This window comes from Musca autumnalis, unplaced genomic scaffold (genome assembly GCF_047663935.1).
Source record: "Musca autumnalis isolate F117 unplaced genomic scaffold, ASM4766393v1 scaffold_4, whole genome shotgun sequence".
Lineage (NCBI taxonomy): Eukaryota > Metazoa > Arthropoda > Insecta > Diptera > Muscidae > Musca > Musca autumnalis.
This window is the reverse complement of record NW_027411977.1, coordinates 59,521,828-59,545,363: the sequence shown is the minus strand read 5'-3', so window position 1 is coordinate 59,545,363 and position 23,536 is coordinate 59,521,828. Positions and strand designations below refer to the sequence as shown.

The following is a 23,536-nucleotide window of genomic DNA, read 5'->3' as shown; positions in this document are numbered from 1 at the left end:
AAGAGACCTGATGCCGACGTAGTACTCTTCTCTTCGCCCTGTCAGTACCGGGGTACTCGACAAACTGTTGACTGAAATAACTTGTGCACCTTTGCGGATCAGTCAACATAACGTCGCCAAACGTGTCTGAGGTCCCATCTTCCTTCTTTCCATTACCACAATTCACTATCCAATCCAATGTTGCAACTCATCAGTTGATTTTAACACTTGTTTCGCTTATGCTAACAGACCAACGTTTTAATTTCCAGTGTCAGCGCCCTGTTGAGCATCGTCGTGCTAACCCCAGTGACCATAGACTGGGGTTGGCACGACGAAGCTCATCGCGATCATTTGCAGACCAGGTGACTCGATGGTTATGTCTGGCAAACTGCCGCTAATTTTGATAGGGGCTTTTTCATTGGTTATTGTCTAGAACAGAATGTCACAACTCATGATGTGCATTTAAGTCCCCTAAAGGTCAGTCGGTTATCACCTTTCAAAAACGGCGCTAACTTTGGGCTTAAAACCTGAGGTATGGCAGGGTGTATGGGTTAAACAACTTTACCTCGACAGTTCCACACCTGACTGCTACCTTCAAACATTCCATGGAAGAATCATTACAGCCAAGCCAAACGAGATGCATAGGTCTGTATAGAACAGCCTGGTGCAACAGTAAAGCTAGTTCCTCCACCTCCACTTCTGGTGCGATCCTATGTTGTAATCATCACAACGAGGTAAACTACAGTTGTTGTTGAGCTAGGTTTCCTGCACCGCCGACTCATGAAGTCCACTATTCCTCGATTTTACTTCGGAGTACATTGCAATTATATTGCAAAAGGGATATATTTTCAGGAATTGGAACAGCAACTACCGATGTTAAGTCCTACTTATGCGGTTGATTTTAGGAGACGGCTTCGAAGAAGTCTCGTATTCTGGCGACGAAGACGACGACTTCCTCTGCTATCGCAGAATTTTGCAACATAGTCCCTCACATGGACGGATCCAAAGCGTCCACTAAAGTGCACACTCTCCCGACTTCTATTGGATCGCACCGAAACTTGAGTGTGGTGGATGAGGAGCACATCCATATTGGTCCAAGGTTTTCCTCAGTCCCGCCGCAAATCAGAAGAATCCGGAGCAGACATTCAGGGATATGCTGCTCCCAACAAAAAACGATATGGCAGCCGCTGACCGGAAAACGGTCAGTACTTCAGTAGTACTTCACTCATTTTCATTCGTATGATAAAGTTCATCATGTCGAGGATTGGATGGACATCAATTTCCATATGCCGAGTGGCTGCAGCTGTGATTTGTGTCGTAAATTCATTTCTGTTATTTGAACATCGGTATGATTAGACAGAGAATGTTCTGTGACATTTTTCGTTTTTTTTTTCGTTCAAAATTATTGTCGATTGAAAAAGGTCAGAAAGGGAAAGTTAACCGCCAAGTGACGGAATACAGTAAATCATGATCGGGGCCCATATCTAGGACACTTCTAAAAAAAATATTTATTGTTGTAGTCGAGACCACAAAGACTGACTACTATTAAAATTTCAAAGCGATCGGAGCAGTGACCTTTAACTGGATTAAAGTGTAAAGGTGTTGAAATTTTGTACAAGAGGTACCCAAACGCATGAAACGACATAACACATCTTGCAACTGGTTGTAAAATTGGAAGAAATTTTACGATGTGTAATGTTGGGACCAATGTCATTCACATTCAAAAAGTGAGGACTTGCAAAAAAAAAAAAACTACATTCCTCGGCATTTATGCGAACTAGGTCATACGGGCAAAATGTGCCTCATCGAAATAATTGTTTTAGGCCCTAAGTATTCCATTTCAGACAATTTGGTGTCGATTTAGCAATGTCCGTCCGTATGTCTGGCTGGCTGGTGCGCATGATAACTCTCGAACGGATGAACCGATTTAGTCTAAAATTTGACTTTCGTAATATTTTGTCCAAACTTAGTTTAAGTTCGAAGATATCGGTCCACTGCTTCATGTATCTCCCTCCACAAAAGTTCGAAAATGTTCGGAAAAATTGGTCCATACTTTACACATCGTGAAATTTCTACCAGACATAGATGAGGTTCAAATATAGACTTTATCGGTCCAGTCCTTACTATACCTCCCACACAAAATTTCGGCAAAGTTCATTTTAGGAACTGCCCTCGAATCGCTTTAATTTTTGTTGTAACAACTTGTATTTGCTGTCCCCATTACGACAGTACAAGTTTTTCAGGGGAAAGTCTATACATACTGAGGAAATAACCCGAAGTTGTGAAAAAACAAAGGCATCAAGTATAGTGGTTGGAGCGCACGATAACTCTCAACGGATCTGAGGTTGGGCCATCATTGGGCCATCGTAATATTTTGTCCCAATTTAGTTAAAGTTCGAAGATGAACCATATCAGTCAGGCACTCCACGCTGTTTGAGGACATTGAGCAGACAACCCTCCAGCCAAGCTTGAAACGTAGGGTAGTCAATTATGTGTGTGGACACCAGTCGTACGTGGAATTCAGGAACAAGAAGTCCAAACCCCGTATCAGAGACTGAACAACTATTTAACCGATCTTACCACCTTTTTTCATTCGAGGAATATGAAGATTTCCGCCACAAAATCAACAGCCACTCTGTTCACCACATGGATAGCGCAGTTTGAAAGAGAATTATATGTAGTGGTCGACGGTAGCAGAATTCCGACCACAAAATACAAAATTCTAGGAGTCACATTCGACACTACTTTCAAGTTGTGCGCGCACGCCACATCTATCTGCTACAAACTGAAAAGTAGGAACAAGGTCCTCAAGTGCCTAGACGGCAGCAATTGGGGTGCTGATAAAGAAACCTTGTTGACCACATATAACTCGATAGGTCGTTCTATGGTAAGCTATGCGGCGCCAGTTTGGTTCCAGGGATTATGTGATACGAATTGGAAAAAGATTCAAACCTGCCAGAATGCCGCCCTGAGAACAGCAACAGGGTGCCTCCTCAAGTCTTCAGTGGACCATCTACATGAGGAGGCAAAGATTCTTCCAGTAAAGCAACACAATGAGATGCTTTCGTTGCAGTACTTGCTTGGGTGTTACCGTGAGAGCCATCCCAATCACCATCTGCTGGCTAGGCCCGACACATTCAGGTATATCAGGAAGGATATTTATGCTCAAGAGAGGGAGGAGGTCCAACAATATAGGAGAGAACCCTTAGATCAACAGGCATGTCAAGCAGGTTTAAATAGTATTCACACGGATGCAGTTGCTAAGGTCATAAGCATATATATAGTGTGAATAAAGTCCTCGAAATACATCCCCTATATATCGCAGCTGAGGACTGTCAGCAGTCACGACAAACTACAGTAGTTTTGGTTCAACTACGCTCGGGATATTGCAGTTGCCTAAATTCTTATTGGGCGGAAATCGACCGCACCGTACAAGACATCTGCCGAGTATGCGGCATGGGCCCGCACGACACAAAACACCTTTTCAACTGCCCAGCCAATCCTACTCATCTAACTCCAGTGGATATGTGGCTACATTCCATCGAAGCAGACACTTTCCTGGAACTGGAGATAGACCCAGAGCCAGATTGAACAGAAGAACGAACACACACAAACATAATAATAAACACTGTTACAACAACAACAACTCCTTTAGGTACCTCCCCCACAAAAGTTCAAAACTTTTCACTAAAATGATGCACACGCTAACCGATTTGGTCCATACTTTGAGTTATATTTCTACAAGACATAGTTTAGGTTCGAAAATCGGCTTTATATGTCAACTCCTTCGGGTACCTCACACACAAGATTTCGAAATAATGCAGTTTAAGACCTGCAATCAAATCGCTTTGATCTTTGTTGTAACAACATTTATTCGCTGCCATTACGACGGTACAAGCTTTTTCAGGGGCAAATCCATACTTCCTGAGTAATGAAATAAATAAATAAATAAAATAGCCCGAAAGTTGTAAAAACGCTCGATATTATGTTTTTTTTTTTTGTGCAAGTCCATGCTTTCAGGCCAACAGAAATGACTGGTGGGCACAATGTCTATCAAGAGGAATGACTCCCAAAATAAGATCTCCCTATTAAATTGGACAAAGTCAATCCATTCCTTCACGTACAATCTCCGCAAAACTTTTGAGCTTCAAACCAAATACATTTTTTGTCAGCAAATTACAAAAAGGGCCACAAAATCCCTAATCCGTAGATTTAATATTGTCAATAGATGGACGTTTCAATTCACACAGGCCGAGGATATATCTCTGTCGGCAAAGCCGACTGATACTTTTTGTACTTGTTTTCTTGACAAATATATGTTGATTATATTAAGTCCTAAAAATTTATATATTTTCCCAAATTTCTACCTTAAGATTATGTACAACAGCAGATCCTAATCCTAATGCCTTTTTCTAATTCTTAAAAAACTTGTAAACTTGTTCTACTTACATCCATATCGATATGTACAACACCAGTTGAGCGACGTTTTGGTTTTCTTCTTCGTTGTATAACGGCTTGTGTGGCCAAAGCACTACGATTATCATTTTCCTTATCATTATCTGGACGGAAAGTATGGAATGAAGGAAAATATGGTTATTTGAATTTATTCTCAATTTATTATACATTTGTATTTGTATATGGGGATTTCTGAGTGAAATCGGACACTTTTTCAAGATGAGGTTTTTGATTTCCGTTATTTTTTGCTGTGGTGATACTGCTGATTAACAAAACATTTTTGTATATTTTCAGATTTTTTTTGACTAACGGTTCCAGAGATATCGCGCATTGAAAAAGTCAAATTCTGTAAAAACTACATGCAAAGAAATACTCATAACTTCTTTAATATTGGTCCAAATGGAAAAAATCTTTTTTTGTATGTTTTGTTGTTTTATCAGCTAAATAAAAAATAGCAAAAAAAAACTTGCACAGTGGGCTTGGATGCTATTTTCGCGATTTAATATTTAAAATCAATTTTTAAAGATGTTCGACCCCTTCGATTTTCTTTAAATTTTTTTGTATTAAACTACGTTCAATTACAAAAATTTTAAGTCCTATATGGTAATGGGATTCGGAAGATTACTATTTTTTCTGAATTTTTTAAAATTTGTCAATTCAATTTTTCCTTAATACCTTTGTCCAAGTTCTGTGCAAGTTTTTTTGCTATTTTTTATTTAATAGCTGATAAAACAACAAAACATACAAAAAAAGATTTTTTCAAATTGGACCAATATTAAAGAAGTTATGAGTATTTCTTTGCATGTATTTTTTACAAAATTTGACCTTTTCAAGGCGCGATATCTCTGGAACCATTAGTCAAAAAAATTTTAAAATATACTAAAATGTTTTGTTAATCAGCAGCATCACCACAGCAAAAAATAAAGAAAATCAAAAACCTTATCTTGAAAAAGTGTCCGATTTCACTCAGAAATCCCCATATATACTTTAAGAAAAATTCTTAACTTACCTTTATCATCGTTATTGCTAAGACTTGTGGAGGTGGTTGCGGCTGTTGTGGCGGCCACAGATGATGATGTTGATGACGATTCAGGATTTAAGGCGGTTGTAGATGTATTGGCACTAGCACGACGTGCTGAATATGATGAACCAATTCCACTACTGCTTGTCGTGGTGGTGTTATTGGTTGTGGAACTATTATCAGTTGTTTTGTCATCACTCTTTAGATTGCTGCTGCCGCTGGTAATGGAACTGGTGGTATTGTTTGTTGATGATGATGCTGAGGAGGAGGTGTTGGTGTTTGAGGTGTTGCTTAAATTACTAATCGGTGGTGCCGAAACGGGTCTACCAATCGAATTCAATGATGTGTTTGATGAAGAAACTGCAAAAAGAGGAGTTGGAGATCATTAAAAAAATATATGCCTAAGGGGACTGTATAGGATTGTTTTTCTACTCACTTGCATTCACATTATTTATTCTTCGCTGTGACATGGAATTGGCAGCAGCAATTACCGCTGGAGCACTTGGTATAATGGTGCTATTGGTCGGTGGATATGTATTGCCAGCATTGGCATCCTCTAGTTTAAACTGTTTTTGTTGTTGTTGTAGTTGAATAAAATGAGTACAAAATATATGTTTGTTAGAATGTGTGTTTGAGTGAGATTGTCGTGTTTTTTGTATTACAAAGAAATAAATATTTTGGTATAAATTTGTATTATGTTTTTTTTTGAATGCTGATTTGTTTTGCTTGTTAATAATTGTTGTTTTATTTGTTTAGATTGGTTTAATATTGTTTGTTGGCATTAATCTAATCTACTTGGATAATTGCAAACCCATTTTTAGCAGTGGTGTTGAGTTAAAATTTGCATAGCTATTTTTTGTTGCCTTGTTCTATAAATACCGTAACCAAGTTCTTTTTTTGTTTAGTAAAAAAACCCTTTTCCAAAATTAAAAGAAAATAAATAAAAACACAACGCCTTAAAAAATCCCAGGTTTTACTCAGCCAATGTTCCAAAGAGGTTTTGTAAGCAAGAACTGTTTTCTTTAAATACGGTTTTGGAATAAAGGGAAATTATGCATTTTTATACATCCCAGCAAAATTTATTTGAAGTTGTTCCTTGTGAAGTAGTGATTGAATAGCTTTTTTGAAGCAGTCCACGCAGAGTCATGAAAAATGCAGTCCGTTCTTCACATTTTGACAATGTCCGATTTGAATCCATTTCATAAATTTTTCACATTTTAGAAATTTCAAAATTTTGCAAAAAAAAAACTTAAAAGGACAAAGAACTTAATTTGTTTCTTGTTAATTATAATAACAGCAATATGTTTGCATCCATAAAAAGTAATTTGTATACAAAAAATAATAAAAGTGATTTCGAACTACATCTTTGTTTGTAGCCAAAGAAGTAGTTGAATCATATGTTGTTGTGATTTATTCACTACAAAGAACTAATGCAAAATGTGTGCTTAAGAAGTAAATTAGACAGGATCCTCACTGCACCATGCCCTTGTAAAAATCATGACTTCTTTCACGTAAAAAGATGTAGTCCGGAATCACTTGCACTCATGATTTAACTACTTCTTTGGCTACAAACATTTTGCTGGGATGTTATCGAAAATTTATCGAGTGTGCTGTCTTAACAGGACTCAGTAACAGATAAATCTTATAGACTTAGGTCCGTCATTATATAATTTATATAATTGAATTTTGGACAGTATCGAACAGATAACCCGTTTTTTATTCTTACAAGTTTGCTTTAATAAGTGTCAGATAAACCTAAAAGGAACTTTGTGTTCCTTTTAAAATTTAAAGTGCGCCCGAGAGTATGCTGCATCGAAAGCAATAACAATTTGAGAGCACATTCAAATAAACCAATCCCATTTGGGTAAATTTGATGTATAGAGAAATTTTTGTTTGATATTGCCATATTTTTACGAAACATAACAATTTCCCTGGTAATGTGAACGTTATTCCTTACATTTCTTAAAGTAAGGAATAATAAAAATTGACTTTAAAGACAAGATGCAAGAACGGGCCATAGCCACATAAAGTCAAATCTTGTATTATTTATTGGAAGACCAGAAAGTAAGCAGATTTTGTGCTGGGAATCTGGAAAGAACATTGGATAATATATGCTTCTGACGATAGCAGTCCCGAGCACAAGAAAGCTGCCTGCCTAATATAGAGGTATAAGTTAAAAAAACTTGAAAAATTTCGTGAAAAACAGATCGACATATTTCACCTATTCTTATACATATATTATGACAATCCAATAAAAACAGTAAACATTGTCTATTTAACATTCTTCAAAAAAGGTGGACCGATGCGTCATGGATAACAATTTCGAAGCGATGCGGGGATTTAAGGTCACAATTCTAATTACAATTTTTTCAGTAGTCGGAAAAATATCACCGTCGCGGGGGTGCAGCTTACAGCGTTGAGATGGCTGCAAGGTACTGATGAAGGATCACACCAGACATGGAGTTGGGGGTTAGATTTCCTATTGTACCAGTCCTGTAGTGCGATTCTCTACCACATTTTTTGAGTTACCGACAAAAATCGGTAAAATTAAAACGCAAATTTATGAATGAAAATTTAAAATAAAAGTTGGCAACACTCTTGCTGTCGGTAGAACTTTACGACTGCTTTTTATTCGTCGCTAACTTACCGAAAAACATCGGTAAATACCGAAATTATAAGCATTTTAATTTTACCGACAATTGTTAACTCAAAAAATTAGTTGGAGAATCGCACTACTGGGCTACTTGTAGTAGTATTACTACCAGTAGTAGTCTTTGACTTCGAAGTTTTGCAGAGGCTATATTCTGTGGGTTACCAGTCCCGGACTCATTGGAGTCCAACTGGTAGTAGTTTTATTGGCTACGAAGTTCGCTGGAACTTTATTCTGTGGGTCACCAGTCCCGAATTATTTGGAATTCAACTGGTAGTAATTTTTATACTACGAAGCCTCATCTCCGATGAACTTTTGTATGGGAAAAGTCATCTTCGGTGAACTTTTGTATTGGAAAAGTCATCTTCGGCAAACTTTTGTATAGGAAGAGTCCGGTGAACTTTTGTTTGGGAAAAGTCATCTCCGGTGAACTTTTGTATGGGAAAAGTCATCTCCGGTGAACTTTTGTATAGGAAAAGTCATCTCCGATGAACTTTTGTATGGGAAAAGTCATCTCCGGTGAACTTTTGTATGGGAAAAGTCATCTCCGGTGAACTTTTGTATTGGAAAAGTCATCTCCGGTGAACTTTTTTATAGGAAAAGTCATCTCCGGGGAACTTTTGTATAGGAAAAGTCATCTCCGGTGAACTTTTATATGGGAAAAGTCATCTCAGGTGAACTTTTGTATAGGAAAAGTCATCTCCGGTGAACTTTTCAGGGCAATCATGAATAGTTCCCTCGTAATTTTCCGCACGGAAAATTTTTAAAATGCAAAATTCTTTAAAAAGTCCATATTTAAAAACGTTGAAAACTGCTAGAATCACTTCGTTATGGAATATTTTCGCCGAATCGACAAAAATATTTCCTTATTGGATATAAATTTGGAAATAAAAAATTGGAAATTGGGGAAAGGGTACAGATTCCGCACGGAATTTTTATTCATGATTGCCCTGTTTGTCTGGGAAAAGTCACCGCGGGTGTCAGGAGCCCCTGGTCTCAAAGATCTAGCCCGGCAGTTTGGTGCAGGCCCCTGTTGGGAGCATCGCGGTGGCTGTGGTTTATACCCAAATCGCGGGTAGAGCTTTGGCTCAAATGTGGAGTTGCATTATCAACGGGGTGGCTGACCCACAGAAAAGCAGGAGTGTTAGATAGGCTCCGCCCCAAACCAAGGCGGTGAACACGACCAAATTCGTGGGAACAAATTGGTACTCACACTTCGGTGATGAGGGTGTTGGCGAACTCATTTTCTACCTCCGGTGTTGAGAGCACCTTGGGGTTAGACCGAAAGGTATGTATCCACGTTAATACCGACATATCTGTACCAGTCTGTTCAAAACAGACCTACCCTTCTTTAGCCTGATCCGCACATCAAATTTATGCGGTGGGGCAACAGTCAGGTGCGGAGTTGCCTAACGTATACATCCCGCTGATAAATAGCTGTACTCCAGATTACAGCCACAGCATTAGCTGTTCTTAGGTGACTTTAATGCTGATCATGAGTTGTTGTATTCGGTCCTAGGTAATAACCAGGGTAGCATAGCGCTGGATGAACAGATTGATAGCTCTGCATTTTACACGGTCAATGAGGATACTCCTGCCAGAATTAACAGAGAGTGCCACAGTTCGTCAGATATAACTATCGTGTCACATGGTCTGACAAATGACGATACCTGGCAACTCCATGTTGTTGTTGTAGCAGCATAGAAACCTACATAAAAGCATTGGGTTGGTGCTGGATTGGCAGCCGCTAGCCGAAACACTATGGCTTAGCGCCAATCCATTACGAAAGAACCCGCTGCAGTGGGATAACCTGGCAACCCGTGGTATCACTTGGGTCAGAGCATCTCCCCATAATTGTCTCCATAAGCAGACCGTTCGATTTCATCACCTCTGAATAGCACACTATCATCAATCATGGGAAAGCTAATTGGCCTAGTTTCAGAGAGTTCGAAAAGACGATCCGAGACATAATCATTGCTGCAGGTGTTCGTCAAATATTCGAATAACACCAGAAGTGATACCAAATTTCCTAGCAGAGTTGACGGGACTAGCAAATGAGCGTGATGAGCTTCGTCGTGCCAAACCCAGTGATCCCAGATTCAGGGAGCTGATACTGGAAGTTAACAGGTGGGTCGGTGAGTACTAGCGGAAGAAGTAGGTAGATCATCTGAAGAGTTGCAACATAGGAGCCGGAATAAGTGCATTGTGGGCAACGGTTAAGTCATTCTCGAACCCTGGCAAGAAGGAAGGTAGGACCTCAGTCACGCTTTGCGACATTACACTGACTAATCCAAAGAGGTGCTCAAAGTATTTCAATCGACGTTAATTCCCTGATGGAATCTCCATAGTAATGCTAAAACAGATTAAAAAGCCTGGAGTTGAGTATCTCACCACAGCTTTCCTATTGCACCAATCTGTTCAACACAGAACTATCTCGCTTGAGCCTGTCTCTAATGACCAGTACATGGAATGTATGGGGGTAGAAGTCATGTATGGAACTGCCGAGATAGAGTTGCTGAACATATACATCCCGCCGAGGAATAGCCGTATCTCTGATTGCGAGCCACATATTAGCCCGCTTTGGGAAAGTCATAATAGTCTGGTCCTGGGGGACTTTAATGCGCATCAAGAGATATGGCATTCAGCCCTCGAAAACGACCAGAGGGTTACAGCGCTGGCTGAGCAGATTGACATAACCATGTCACCTGGTCTGTCAAATGACGTTACGTGACAACCCGTCATTTCCCTTGGATCAGACCATCTCCCCATAATTGTCTCCATTAGCAGACCACCCAATTTCATCGCCTCTGAACGCTGCACATTCGCCAATCATGGGAAAGCTGATTGGCCGAGTTTCAGAGAGTTCACCAATCACCGCTTCAGAGAACTGCCCAATCCTTCCGATGTTCGGGAACAAGTGGTTAAATCATCTGAAGAGTTGCAACATTGGGACCGGTATAAGTGAATTGTGGGCAATGGTTAATGGTTAACTCTCGAGCCCTGGAGGGATGGAAGATAGGACCTCAGTCACGTTTGGAGACGTTACTAGCTCGAGAGTGACAGGACGAAGAGAAGAATGTTACGTCGCATCAGATCTCTTCATGCCGAGGATGAACCACCACAGTTTACAATGGATGATGTTGCGAATGCCATCAGGAACGGTAAATAATCCAAAGCGTTGGGCCCTGATGGAATCTCCATGGTAATTCTGAAACAGCCAGATGTGCCAGGAGTCGATTATCTCACTAAAGTTCTCAACTCGTGCGATGTGGGTGGCTAGCCACATCGCACCCGAAGTTTGGAAAATGGTCAGAGTAGTCCCGCTACTGAAGCCAGGCAAGAATGCCAGCAAAGGTCAATCGTACAGACCGAATTCACTTTTGTCAAGACTTTTGTGTCTTTACTTCTCCCCAGTGTCAGAAATAGCTATCCAGTTGCCGATCAACAACATTGCACGCCAAATGATAATTGGACAGTGTTGATGGCGCTCGAGTTATCAAATGTCTTTGATACTGTCAAACACTTCGCAAAATGTCGAAGTCACGTAGAGTGAAATAGAGAGTTCCCCAAGGTGTTGTGAAATCTCCGAAACAGCATTGAGATCGTAACGTATGTGGATGAGTGTACGATATTGGCATCAAGTACCTTCGCTGATGTCATTCGTGCAAGGCTGAACTTCTATTTGACTGATCTTACCAACTTTTTTTACGCGAGGAATATGCAAATATTCACCACTAAATCTACGGTCACTCTGTTCACAACATGGACTGCGGAGATGAGCACAACTAACTACCCCAAGATTCTAGGGGTAACATTCGACAACATGTACACGTCATCCCCACATACCACAGCTATCTGCGACAAACTGAGAAATCGGAACAAAGTCCTCAAGTCGCTAGATGGGAGTAGTTGGGGCGTACACAAAGAAACCTTGTTGTTTCTACGTATTTCTGGCGGAGAGGTGAAGTTTCGAGGTTTAGTGTATTCCGGGACCCATAGTAAAATTTCTTAGGACACAATAAGCTCCTACAATCCGCTTTTAAAGAGGTTTTTACTACATATTGGCCATAAAATAGGTGCCACCGTTTTCGATTCCCAGGTCAAGCAACATCTAACGGTGGCAAAAATACCCCTCAGCGTAATGTTGGCGACATCTTCTAAATATCTCAACCATGAAAACTTCACTACAAGTGGTGTGTTCAGACACACCTTTCGAACTTGGCGATAAACAGTAGGTGGTCCCATATTATTAAGCTGATATGAATCGGGGGGAATTGGGTGCCGCCATGGTGCAATGGTATGGTCATGGGTTCGATTCCCCGGCCAGTCAACATCAACATTTTCAACGGAGGTAAAATACCCCTCAGTAATGTTGGCGACATTTCCTAAGTATTTCAGCCATGTAAAACTTCTCCACAAAGTGACGTCTTAAGACACGCCGTTCGGACTCGGCCATAAACAGTAGCTAATATGAATCGGGGTGCACACATTGATATGAGAGAAGTCTCCCTTGCCCCTTCTGGTATGTTTGTAGAAAAATATATATGGTTTGTTTGTATTATAATAATATGTATAATATGGTCCATAAATAATAATACATTGAGACGTTACAGATTTATAGACTTCCACAAAAATATTCCTCGAAGAGCCAAATATTTTCTAAACAAATAACAAAATGGGGAATATTGAAAGCTTTTGAAAGCTGAGGCAAAATAGCGACTTTTTAGGTTCAATCCTAATTGACAGTTAAATTCGATATAGAAATAGGTATTAATTCGAAGGAATTGAGTTTCAATTCGTCATAGAGAAACAGATCATTAATGACGGTACGGTTGCTTCATTTTCTTATATGTCGAACCTTGAGAACCCTTGTTCCCATTATTGCTTTTTCACTGGTCGTTCATGAGTAAGCGTGAGTTTGTAAAAGTAAACCACTGCTCCCTCGTAAGCAAGCATATCAAAATGTGAGTGGATATGCATGTGTTGCATCTGTTTCGGTAAACATTTGAAGAGGCCTGTCATAAACGTCACATAATAAAGGTAAATTGTAAATAAATTTAAATTCAGGACATTCAAGCTCCATAAATATTATAAGCTCTAATAAAAAAATACTTTACCAAAAGGTAAAAGCAACTGAAAAGCAAATATTTTAACAAAGAAATAATTTCTAATCATTTCTTTTTACTAAAAATTACTATTGAAATATAAAACTACAAAGTAAAACAAATCAATATTTTCTAATTTTCTTTTTTTTTTATAAATTAAAGGAATGCAACATTTAGGTGATAGAGAGAGAAAAATGACAAATGATCTGTGTTTGATTACAACAGACAGACAGACGTAAAAGTAGATACTATAAAGTTAAGCTTGTAAAGAAAGCAAAAACATAAAATAAACACAAAAACAAAATATAAGAAGCATAAAGAGACAGGGCACAAAACATAGAACACTAACGAGGCGTGTAATTCGGATATTAGTAATTGGCATGAGAATCGGAAACGGAAAATGAAAAGAAATTATGTATTGTATAAAGAAAATGTAAGTGCCGTAGGCTGTGATTTAGATAAAAGATAAAGTAAGGCTGATGTCAGAGCTTAAGCTTGGCGGCTTAGACAGACAGAGGAGGTCTGTCGTCAAGAGGAGCAGACATTTCAAAAGGCAAAAAAGATAACCTAAAAAATTCTCAATAACTCTAAAAACATTATGCAACAAAATGAAAAGAAAAATTTGAAATTTTGAGGATAAACTAATAATATTTTCTGCTGAAACTGGTTGATTTTAAGGGTTTGAAGAATGTCGTTTAGGGACACCTCTCAGTTTTGGTATGAAATTTTCACTATAGGTCGTCCTTGCTATCCTGATAACAAAGATATATAGTTTTTCGTATGGGAAAGTCCATACTTGACGAGATAAGGTTATTGATTTTTTTTCGGAAATGTTCTACATTACCAACATTAAGTTGTTTAGGGGCATCTCTCGGATTAGTTTGAAATTTTTATTATGGGTTGTTGTTGTAACAGTGTTTTTATAGCCTCAGCATTAATGCTAACGAGGGTATATACACTTTCATACGGGCAAAATGTGTCTCATCAAGATAATCTTTTTAGACCCCAAGTATGTTTGGACGAAATGTGTTTCAGACAATTTAGAGTCGATTGAACCATATCCGTCTGTCCGTCTGTCTGTCTGGCTGGTTTGGTCCAAAATTTGGCGTTAGTAATATTTGATTCAAACTTAGTTTATGTTCGAAGATGAGTCATAACGGTACACTCAAAAGTTCGAAAATGTTCGGAAAATTCTTTAAGGGAGTGGCCGATTTGGTCCATACTTTACACATCCTAATATATACACTAGATATAGATCAGGTTCGAATAGGGACTATATTTGTCCTGATCTGATCCTTCGGGTACTTCCCACATAAAATTTCGGATAAGTATACTTTCAGATCTGGTTTCGAATCACTTTGATTTTTGTTGAAGCAACTTGCATACGCCGCCTCAATTACGAGGGTAAAAGTCTTTTTCAGGACAAGTCGATACTTCTTGAGAAAACAGCCTCGAAAATGTAAAAAATCCCTATAGCACCCTATGTAATGGCTTGAGAGCACAATAACTCTCGAACTGATCAACCAATTTGGTCCAAAATTTGAACATAGTCATATTTTATCCAAACTTTGTTTAATTTCGAAGATGAGCCATATCGGGGGGTACCTCCCCCCCACAAATGTTCGAAAATGTTCGGAAACACTTGAAGCGAGTAACCGATTTGGTTCATACTTTGCACATCGTGAAATTTCTACCAGACAGAGATGAGATTCCAATATGGACTCTATCGGTCCACTCCTTATGGTAAAAAACCATGTGTGGTGGTTGGAGCGCACTATAACTCTCGAACGGATCCGCAGATTCGGTCTAAAATTTGGCATTCATAATATTATTTTGTCCAAACATGGTTTATGTTCGAAGATAGACCAGGTACCTCCGCCCACAAAAGTTCGAAAATGTTCGGAAAAATTGTGCTCACGATAATTCTTGAAGGGAGTAAGCGATGTGGTCCATACTTTTCGTATCGTAATATCTCTACGGGACATAGATCAGGTTCGATTATGGACTATATAGGTCAGCTCCTTCGAGTACTTCCCACACAAAATTTGTGGAAAGTGCAGTTTAAGGCCTGCTCTCAAATCGTTTTGCTTCTTTTTGTAACTCCTTGTATTCGCTGCCTCCATTACGACAGTATACGTTTTTTAGGGGAAAGTCCATATATTCTTAATCTGCGTCCCAAGTGCTGCCGGCTAGGGACTTGAGGACCTGGTTCCTACATTTCAGCTTGTCGCAGATAGCTGCGGCATGCACGGACGACAAGAACGTGCTGTCGAATGTGACCCCTAGAATTTTGGGGAAGTATGTGGTCGGAATTCTGCTACCATCGACCACGACATTCAACTCTCTTCTCATCTGCGCCGTGCATGTGGTGAATAGAGTGGCGGATATCTGCATATTCCTCGCGTGAAAAAGGAGGTAAGATCGGTCAAATAGGAAATCAGTCTTTCACAAATTCAATCAAGGTAGGTACCTGACGCCAGGATCGTACAATCATCCGCATACGTTACGATATCGATGGCCTCTGGAGGGGGCGGAAAACAGGAGAGGTAGAGGTTAAACATTTCCGGAGGTATCACCCCACCTTGGGGAACTAACTGATTCACTTTAAGGGGTTTGGACTTCTAGTTCCTGAATTCCACGTACGACTGGCGTCCACACATATAATTGATTATCCAACGTTGCAAGCTTGGCCGGAGGGTTGTCTGCTTAATATCCTCAAACAGCGCCACCATCACTGTTCTAACACACGGCTTTCTCTGGTTGAATCCTCGACAAATATGAGTGGAGATGGCGTGCAGAGCTGTTGTCGTGCTGTGCTGCTTACGTAATCCATGCTGATGATCGGCAACTGGATAGCTATTTCTGACGTTCGGCAGGACTAAGGCCTCAGGGGTCTTTGCTACAGGCGACAAAAGCGAAATCGGGCGGTACGATTCAACTTTGCTGGTATCCTTGCATGGCTTCAGTAGCAGCACCACCCTGCCCATTTTCCAAACATCCGGAAGTATGAGTGTGACTGGCGACAGGTTGAGGACTTTATTGAGATACTCTACACCCGGCACATCCAGCTGTTTCAGCATTACCATGGAGATTCCCTGAGGCTCCAATGCTTTGGTTGATTTAGCGTTCCTGATGACATTCGGAACATCATACATTGTAAACTGTGGTGATTCATCCTAGGCATAAATAGATCTGATGCGTCGTAGTGTTATTTTCTTCGCCCCGTCACACCTGGGTGTTCGACAAACTGTCAATTCAAATAACTTGCGCAATTCGGATCAGTCAGCGTAACATCGCCAAACGTGACTGAGGTCCTATCTTCCTTCTTTCCAGGTTTCGAGAGTGAATTAACCGTTGCCCACAATTCACTTGTACCGGCTCTAATACTGCATCTCTTCAGAAGATTTAACCAATTGTGCCGCTTATGATCGCCTACCAACCTGTTAACCTCCAGTGTCAGCTCCCAGACACTGGGATCATTGGGGTTGGCCCGACGAAGCTCATGACGCTCATTTGCTAATCCCGTCGCCTATGCTGAGACCAGTAGGTAGATGGCGAACGTCAGAAGGATTGGGCAGAACTCTGAAGCGGTAATTAGTGAAGTCTCTGAAACTGGGCCAATCAGCTTTCCCATGATTAACGAAAGTGCGGCTTTCAAAGGTGATGAAATCAGGCGGTCTACTGATGGAGACAATTATGGGGAGATGGTTTGATCCAAGAGAAATTAAGGGTTGCCAGGTGACGTCATTTGTGAAGCCACAATGGTTATGTCTCTGTGACACTCTCCGCTAATTGTAGTAGGGGTGTCCTCATTGACCGTGCAAAACGTAGAGATATTAAGCTGGTGGTCGTTTCTGAGAACAGAATGCCACAATGCATAATGTGCATTAAAATCCCCAAAAACCAAACGGTTATGACCTACCAAAAGCGGCAGGATGTTTACGTTCAGCAACTCTACCCCGGTAGTTCCAAACCTGACTACCCCATACATTCAATGTACGGGTTATTACTGTCAGGTCCAAGCGAGATAGGTCTGTCTTGAACAGACTGCAGCAATAGAAAATCTAATCCCCCACCTCTACTTCTTATGTGATTCTTCCTCAGTACCTTGTAACCAGAGCTCCAAATACTCGCTCTAATTCGCTCGAATTCCACTCGCGAGTGAAACTCTTCTTGAATTTGTGCAAGTTGAGGGGGGCAAATTGCCCTCTAACCCACTCTCAAATAAACTTGCAGCACAACCACCAAAAAATGAAAGCCAAAAAACGCGGGGTTAGATCTGAGATCTCGGGATTGATTTGGCATAGGAAGCTGTTGAGGTACCTCGAGAGTCCAAACCTGAGCTGCGATAGGGTGCACCTCGTGTCTCTAGGTAGGTTTCTCACTTTATCATTAACGGGTGGGGGTCTACTCTTTGACAGGTCTAGGGCCACTAGGATTGAACGTTTATGAGGGCGTTTGCTGTTCAGTTCCTCTGCGATTTTCGCCGTGATTTCGCAGAGTGCTGTGGTTGTACTTCTCCCTGGGCGGAACCCATGCTGGTGTTCGGCCAGTTTAAGGTGTTCTGCGAAGGTAGGGAGTAATATTGCCTCTAGAAATTGTACTGTGGGGGATAATAGAGTGATGGGGCGGTTGGATGGTCCTAAGTGGGCAGGTTTCCCGGGTTTCGGGAGGGGAATAATTTTTCCTGTCTTCCGTATATCGGGGATTTCGAGGGTTTTGATGCACAAATTGAAGATGTGCGTGAGAAATCTGTTGCCTTGTGGACCTATATTTTTGGGCATTTTTGTTGCTAGTCTATCCGGGCCGATAGCAGTGGACCCTTTGGATGCTTTGATGGCATTAGCTACCGCTTCTTCTGTTATGAGGGTAGGAGACGCGTCTGGTCTGATTGTTCGGTATTGCTTTTTTAGTTTTCTACTAAGGGTTGTTTTGGTTGTGGGGTGCTCGACGAATTGTCGGCAGAAGGCTGATGCTACCTTAAAGGGGTTATTGGGAGTTTTGTTTCCGAACGTTATTGCAATTCTATTTTTCCTTCTAGGGTTTGAAAGATTTTTTAAGTTGACCATAGTCTCTTGGTGCCTAGGTTTGATTCTTCTAGTTGCTTGCGCCACTTATCCCGTTCTTCCGTCCTCATTCACCACACAGAAATCCGATCCATCAATTTGCGCGGCGATGTGTTCGCCTCTACTGTCTGAACCTAGTTCAGAAAACCACGACTCGTGGTGGGCATTTATGTCTCCAAGTAGGATGGTGTTGTTCCCTTCCAGGTAGGGTCTTATGTCTGGATTGAATCCAGTACGACATACAGAGTCGGGAGGGATGTATATGTTTAATATTTTTATGTCTGAATGATGTAGGGTTATTTTGATACATTGAATTTCGACATGAGGATAAGTGGATTGTATATTTAAGGGGCTATAAGTTACCGAGTCATGGACAATAAAGGCAATTCTTCCACCGGCATCCTTTTCGCGATCTTGTCGGATTATTGTATATGATGACGATCTAGTTAGAGGGTTCTTATTTGTCATTTTAGTTTCTTGGATCGCTCCGATGAGGATGCCTTTCTTGTTCACGAAATCGGTAATTTCGGTGATTTTGCGGGTCAGTCCGTTGCAGTTGTACTGCAGAATTTTGAGGTTATGTGGATGGGTTGGAATGTTTGTGTCTGTATTGGTTTGACTGGCGTTTGACACATAGGGGGGTACTATTTGCTGTTTGTTGTGGTAGAGAGACTTGGGGGACTGGGTTCTGCGACAACAAGGGCCGACGAAGGCAGGGGTATAATTTGCGTAGTTCCTGAGACCTGAACATCTTAGGTGCATGTTGTGTCCGCATGAAGAACATTTTGCCGGTTTTGGTGATGTTCTTCCTGCAGACACGGCATAACCCGGAGCCCACTGGCCGGAATACCGATGTTGTGTGGTTCCGGGTCAATTCGGTACGAGAGAACCAGCAGCCGTGGGATGTTATTATTATGGGTAGTCTATATCGTTGTATCGTTGATTAAAAGGACTTCGTTGTAAAAATTTCAAGTCGATCCGAGGGGTGCACCTAAACAAAGTGTTGGCAAATATCTTAAAAAACGCCATATCTTCACGAGATATGGGTATTGAATTTTTTCGGAATTGTTTTACTTTACCAACCTTTCAGATCAGTTTGAAATTGTTATTATAATTGTGATCAGGATAACGAGGTCTGTGTGTTGTACAAATTTTAAGTCGAACCGAGGGTTGGACCTAAACGAAGTTTGGAAAAGAAATTAAAAAAGCTAAAAAAAAATCAAGACACATATCTCGGGAAGTATGAAGTAAATTAAAATAAAGTAAAAATTTCAAGTTGATCCGAGGGGTGCACCAAAACAAAGTTTGGAAAACAATTTCAAATAAAATCGGGAAGTATGAACTTGCCCCCGGAAAACTATATATCTTTGTGTTCAGGGTACCAAAGATTATCTGTGGTAAACATTTCAAGTCAATCGGAGGGGTGTCACTAAACAACATTTGTTCCCCACTAGTTGTTGTTGAAGATAGAGAGAGAGAATATTTTTGTTGCATAGTGTAAAAGTAATTTACGTTTTTTTACTAATAAAACTAAAATAAAAGAGACAACATTTATACGCATAGGCACACATCTAACATTGACACATTAACAAATTGTTTAAAGAAAATAACTTAATTTAAGAGTTTTTTTTTTTTTGGTTAAGGCAAAGGAGTTTCAATTGTTTGTTGGGGGAAAATTGGGGGGAACAGTTTGTTTTTGTGTAAGTGGAGTTTGTTTTTGTTTTTTAGATTGTGTAGTAGAAGAAAAAATTGTTTTTTTTTTTCTATCCTTATGCATACCTTAGAACCAGCATCAAATTTCAAACGCCATGAAGGCCGACGATCCGCGCTTGTAGTTGTGGTTGCCGTATTGTTGCTTTGATTTTCACTTCCACCTGTCTCACGATCCCTTGTATGGAATGGTGAATTGGGTAATGAAGCTGAGGAGGAAGAATCTAAACTGCGTCGACTGTTATAGCCGTAACCACCGCCGCCGGTGTGGGCGTTGGATGTATGCTGATGACCCATGCCAAACAACGGCGACATGCTGCTATCACGTTCTGAACTATTTTCATGTGACATCATTTGGGGTGGTAGCGAACTAATGACATCACTGACAAAGCCTCGCTTTTCATCGAAACCATAACGATTTGCCTCGAGACGTAATCTATCGGCCAGGGTCTGGGAACTGGCATTATCCATGTCGAAAATTGAACGCTTGTCCCGCAAGCGTACTGGACTTTCTAAAGTGGGAGTTGTAACTGTGGTATTTGTTGTGGTGGTAGTGGCAGATGGAGTAACTGTTGTGGCACTTGTCAAAGGTAGGGGACTAAAGAAAGCCGCCCTAATACGTTCACTAGACTGGGCCCTTTGACTGCTGGTTGGTGATTGTAGCCTTAAGGGTGATTGCTGTTGTTGTGGGTTGGCTACTGGGGGATTTTTATCACTTAACAAAGGAGGAGGTGGTTCAGTCTTTTTATTCGTTTTGGTTTCTTCTCTTTCATTGCTGTCACCACTATCTTCAGCGGTGGTGGTAGCATTTTCTGCACTATCCCCACTTTCCGTTTCCTCCTCCTCCTCCTCATCTTCGCCTGTTTCTTCTTCTTTATCACTCTCACTGCTTTTATCATCATCATTCTTTTTAAGGCCATCCCCACCACAAGCCTCTCTTTCTTGTTTATCTTTTTCATCATCGGTTATGGCTTTATCCACCACGCTACGTCGTGGAGGGGCTATCACTATGGTTGTTTCAACTTCCTCGATTTCTGTGGCGGCCACGGTTTGGCTTCTTGAGGTTGGTGTTGGTGTACGAGAATCTTTACGTGGTGGCATTACAAATGTGGCACTCACCTCTTCTTCTGCTGGTGCCGTATCTACCACCTCATTCTTTGCCATCTTCTCCCCAGCTTCATGCGATGTGGTGGATGTTGTGGCGGTAACAATTAATGACGATGGCCTGGAAGGTGCTTTAATGGTAAACGAGGCTGTGGTAACATCTTCATCTTCATCATCTACCACATTTTGTGTTTTGACATCCTTCTTCTTGTGTTCATCATCATCACTTTGCTGCTTGGAATCTTGTTGAGTAATTGTAGTAGATTGTGGTGGTGTTGGAATCGTTACTGTTACTGGAACAGTTATTGCGGTCGTTGTCGTTGTTGCTACTTCGTTGTTTTTAACAGCGGGAGCATTTGCTTGCGTTTCATTCTATTAATTGGTGGTTTTAATTTAATTTTGATGTTTATTGTTGTTGTAGTTGTTTTTAGCGTTAAGAGAGAAAATATTTGTTTTGGGTTTTTTTGTTGGAAGATTTCCTAGGGAAGGCCCTTTGAACCTGCCCCCAGTTCATCATATTGTAAACGTGTAACAATGAAGTATTGACTGATTGAAATGGGTTTCAAATGTCCACCCATTGAAATAATTAACAACTTTTTTGTTTAACTCTTGTTGTAAATAGGGGATTCTAACCTCAAAGAGATTTTTTTACACTTACCTACAATGTTTTGTCGAGTTTTTTTTCTGGAATAAAATGTAGAGCTATATGTCAAGAAGTGATGTCCGATTCTTTTTTAAACAGTGCCCGAACTATGCACACGGGTATCAGTGTTTCAATCAATCCGAAATCGAAATACACAATCGAATGCAAAATTCGACTTTCTGACGAGAATCATCAATATGTTGTTCAGACTGCAATCCCAAGGCAGAGGATTTTTGTACCGGATTGACCTGAACCTTTTGCGAAACTTGATCGAACTTTTGCAACAACAACAACATGTTACAATGGTAGGAACGCCCGCCTTGGGCTCTGCATGCCCGGGTCGAATCCCAGGCAAGACAACACGGCGGTAATAACAACAGTGGTGAAATTATTTTTCTGTGTATTTCAGTCATGTTAAACTTCTCTACAAGTGGTGTAGAACATATGCCCTTCGGACTCGGCTATAAAAAGTAGGTCCCATATCATTGAGCTAATGTGAATCGGGGTGCGATCACTGATATAATGTTTGTGGAAACACATGTATTTAACAATTTCATAGCTACTAAATAATAATAATAATAATTGGAGGTAGCGGCCAAGCCGCTGCTTTTTGTGATATGTTCAATAAGTAGACAGCGGAATTCTATGCAAATGCATATATGGTTAGGATGGTCGTAAAGAAAATCTGATTAGACAGAAACTCGTTTTATTACAAAATAAAACGAATCAGGCCCAGAAATTTTTGCATATTCTGCATATCGTGCATATTTTGACATATTAGCATATGCAAAACCATATGCAAAAATATATTCAAGGATTTGTGGTCTAAATATCCCACCGGAATGGCTGAAATTTGGTATTACGTCTTCGTTAGGTGTATGCAACTTTACAACTGAAATCCGTCCGCATAGGTCCACGTCTTCATATAGCCACCATAGAACGGTACCTACCGATATTCGGTATTTTGAAAGTTGTAGCCTCAATTACCCACCGAAATGACTGAAAATTAGTATTTAGTCTTCATTGGGGGTATAAAACACTCCACCTAAAATTTGTCAGCATAGGTCCACGTCTTCATATAGCCTCCATAGAATGGGACCTCCCGATTTTCGGTATTTTGAAGGTTGTGGCCTCAATATCCCACCGGAATGACTGAAATTTGACATTTTGTCTTTGCTGTCAGTATAAAACTTTCCACCTGAAATTTGTCGGTATAGGTCCACGTCTTCATATAGCCCCCATAGAACGGTACCTCCGGATTTCTGGTATTTGGAAGGTTGTGCCCTCAATATCCCCCCGAAATGGCTGAAATTTCGTAATAAGTCTTCGTTGGGGATATAAAACTTTCCACCTGAAATTTATCGATACAGGTCCACGTCTTCATATTGCCCCCATAGAATGGTACCTCCCGATTTTCAGTAATTTGAGGGTTGTGGCCTCAATATCCCACCGAAATGACTGAAATTTGGCATTTTGTCTTTGCTGTGGGTATAAAACTTTCCACCTGAAATTTGTCGGTATAGGTCCACGTCTTCATATAGCCCCCATAGAACGGTACCTCCGGATTTCTGGTATTTGGAAGGTTGTGGCCTCAATATCCCCCCGAAATGGCTGAAATTTCGTAATAAGTCTTCGTTGGGGATATAAAACTTTCCACCTGAAATTTATCGGTACAGGTCCACGTCTTCATATTGCCCCCATAGAATGGTACCTCCCGATTTTCGATATTTTGAAGGTTGTGAACTCAATATCCCACCGAAATGATTGAAATTTGGCATTTTGTCTTCGATGTGGGTATAAAAC

General features: G+C 40.5%; 1 protein-coding gene across 47 annotated transcripts in view; it reads right to left on the bottom strand.

Annotated features, from left to right (window-relative positions):
* The window catches only part of Mbs (Myosin binding subunit), a 304,687-nt gene that overhangs the window by 88,002 nt on the left and 193,149 nt on the right, over positions 1–23,536 (bottom strand). For 23 of the 47 annotated variants that reach the window (XM_073982167.1, XM_073982168.1, XM_073982171.1 and 20 more), the window contains 4 exons: positions 20,056–21,462; positions 5,892–6,021; positions 5,444–5,815; positions 4,429–4,538 (listed from right to left, as the gene is read on the bottom strand). The exons of 3 other annotated variants lie outside the window; for them this stretch is intronic. In XM_073982167.1, the coding sequence (XP_073838268.1) occupies positions 4,429–4,538; positions 5,444–5,815; positions 5,892–6,021; positions 20,056–21,462 (2,019 nt within the window). The remainder of the gene's footprint in view (positions 1–4,428; positions 4,539–5,443; positions 5,816–5,891; positions 6,022–20,055; positions 21,463–23,536) is intronic. 21 more of the 47 variants (XM_073982195.1, XM_073982189.1, XM_073982190.1 and 18 more) reach the window with 1 other exon arrangement.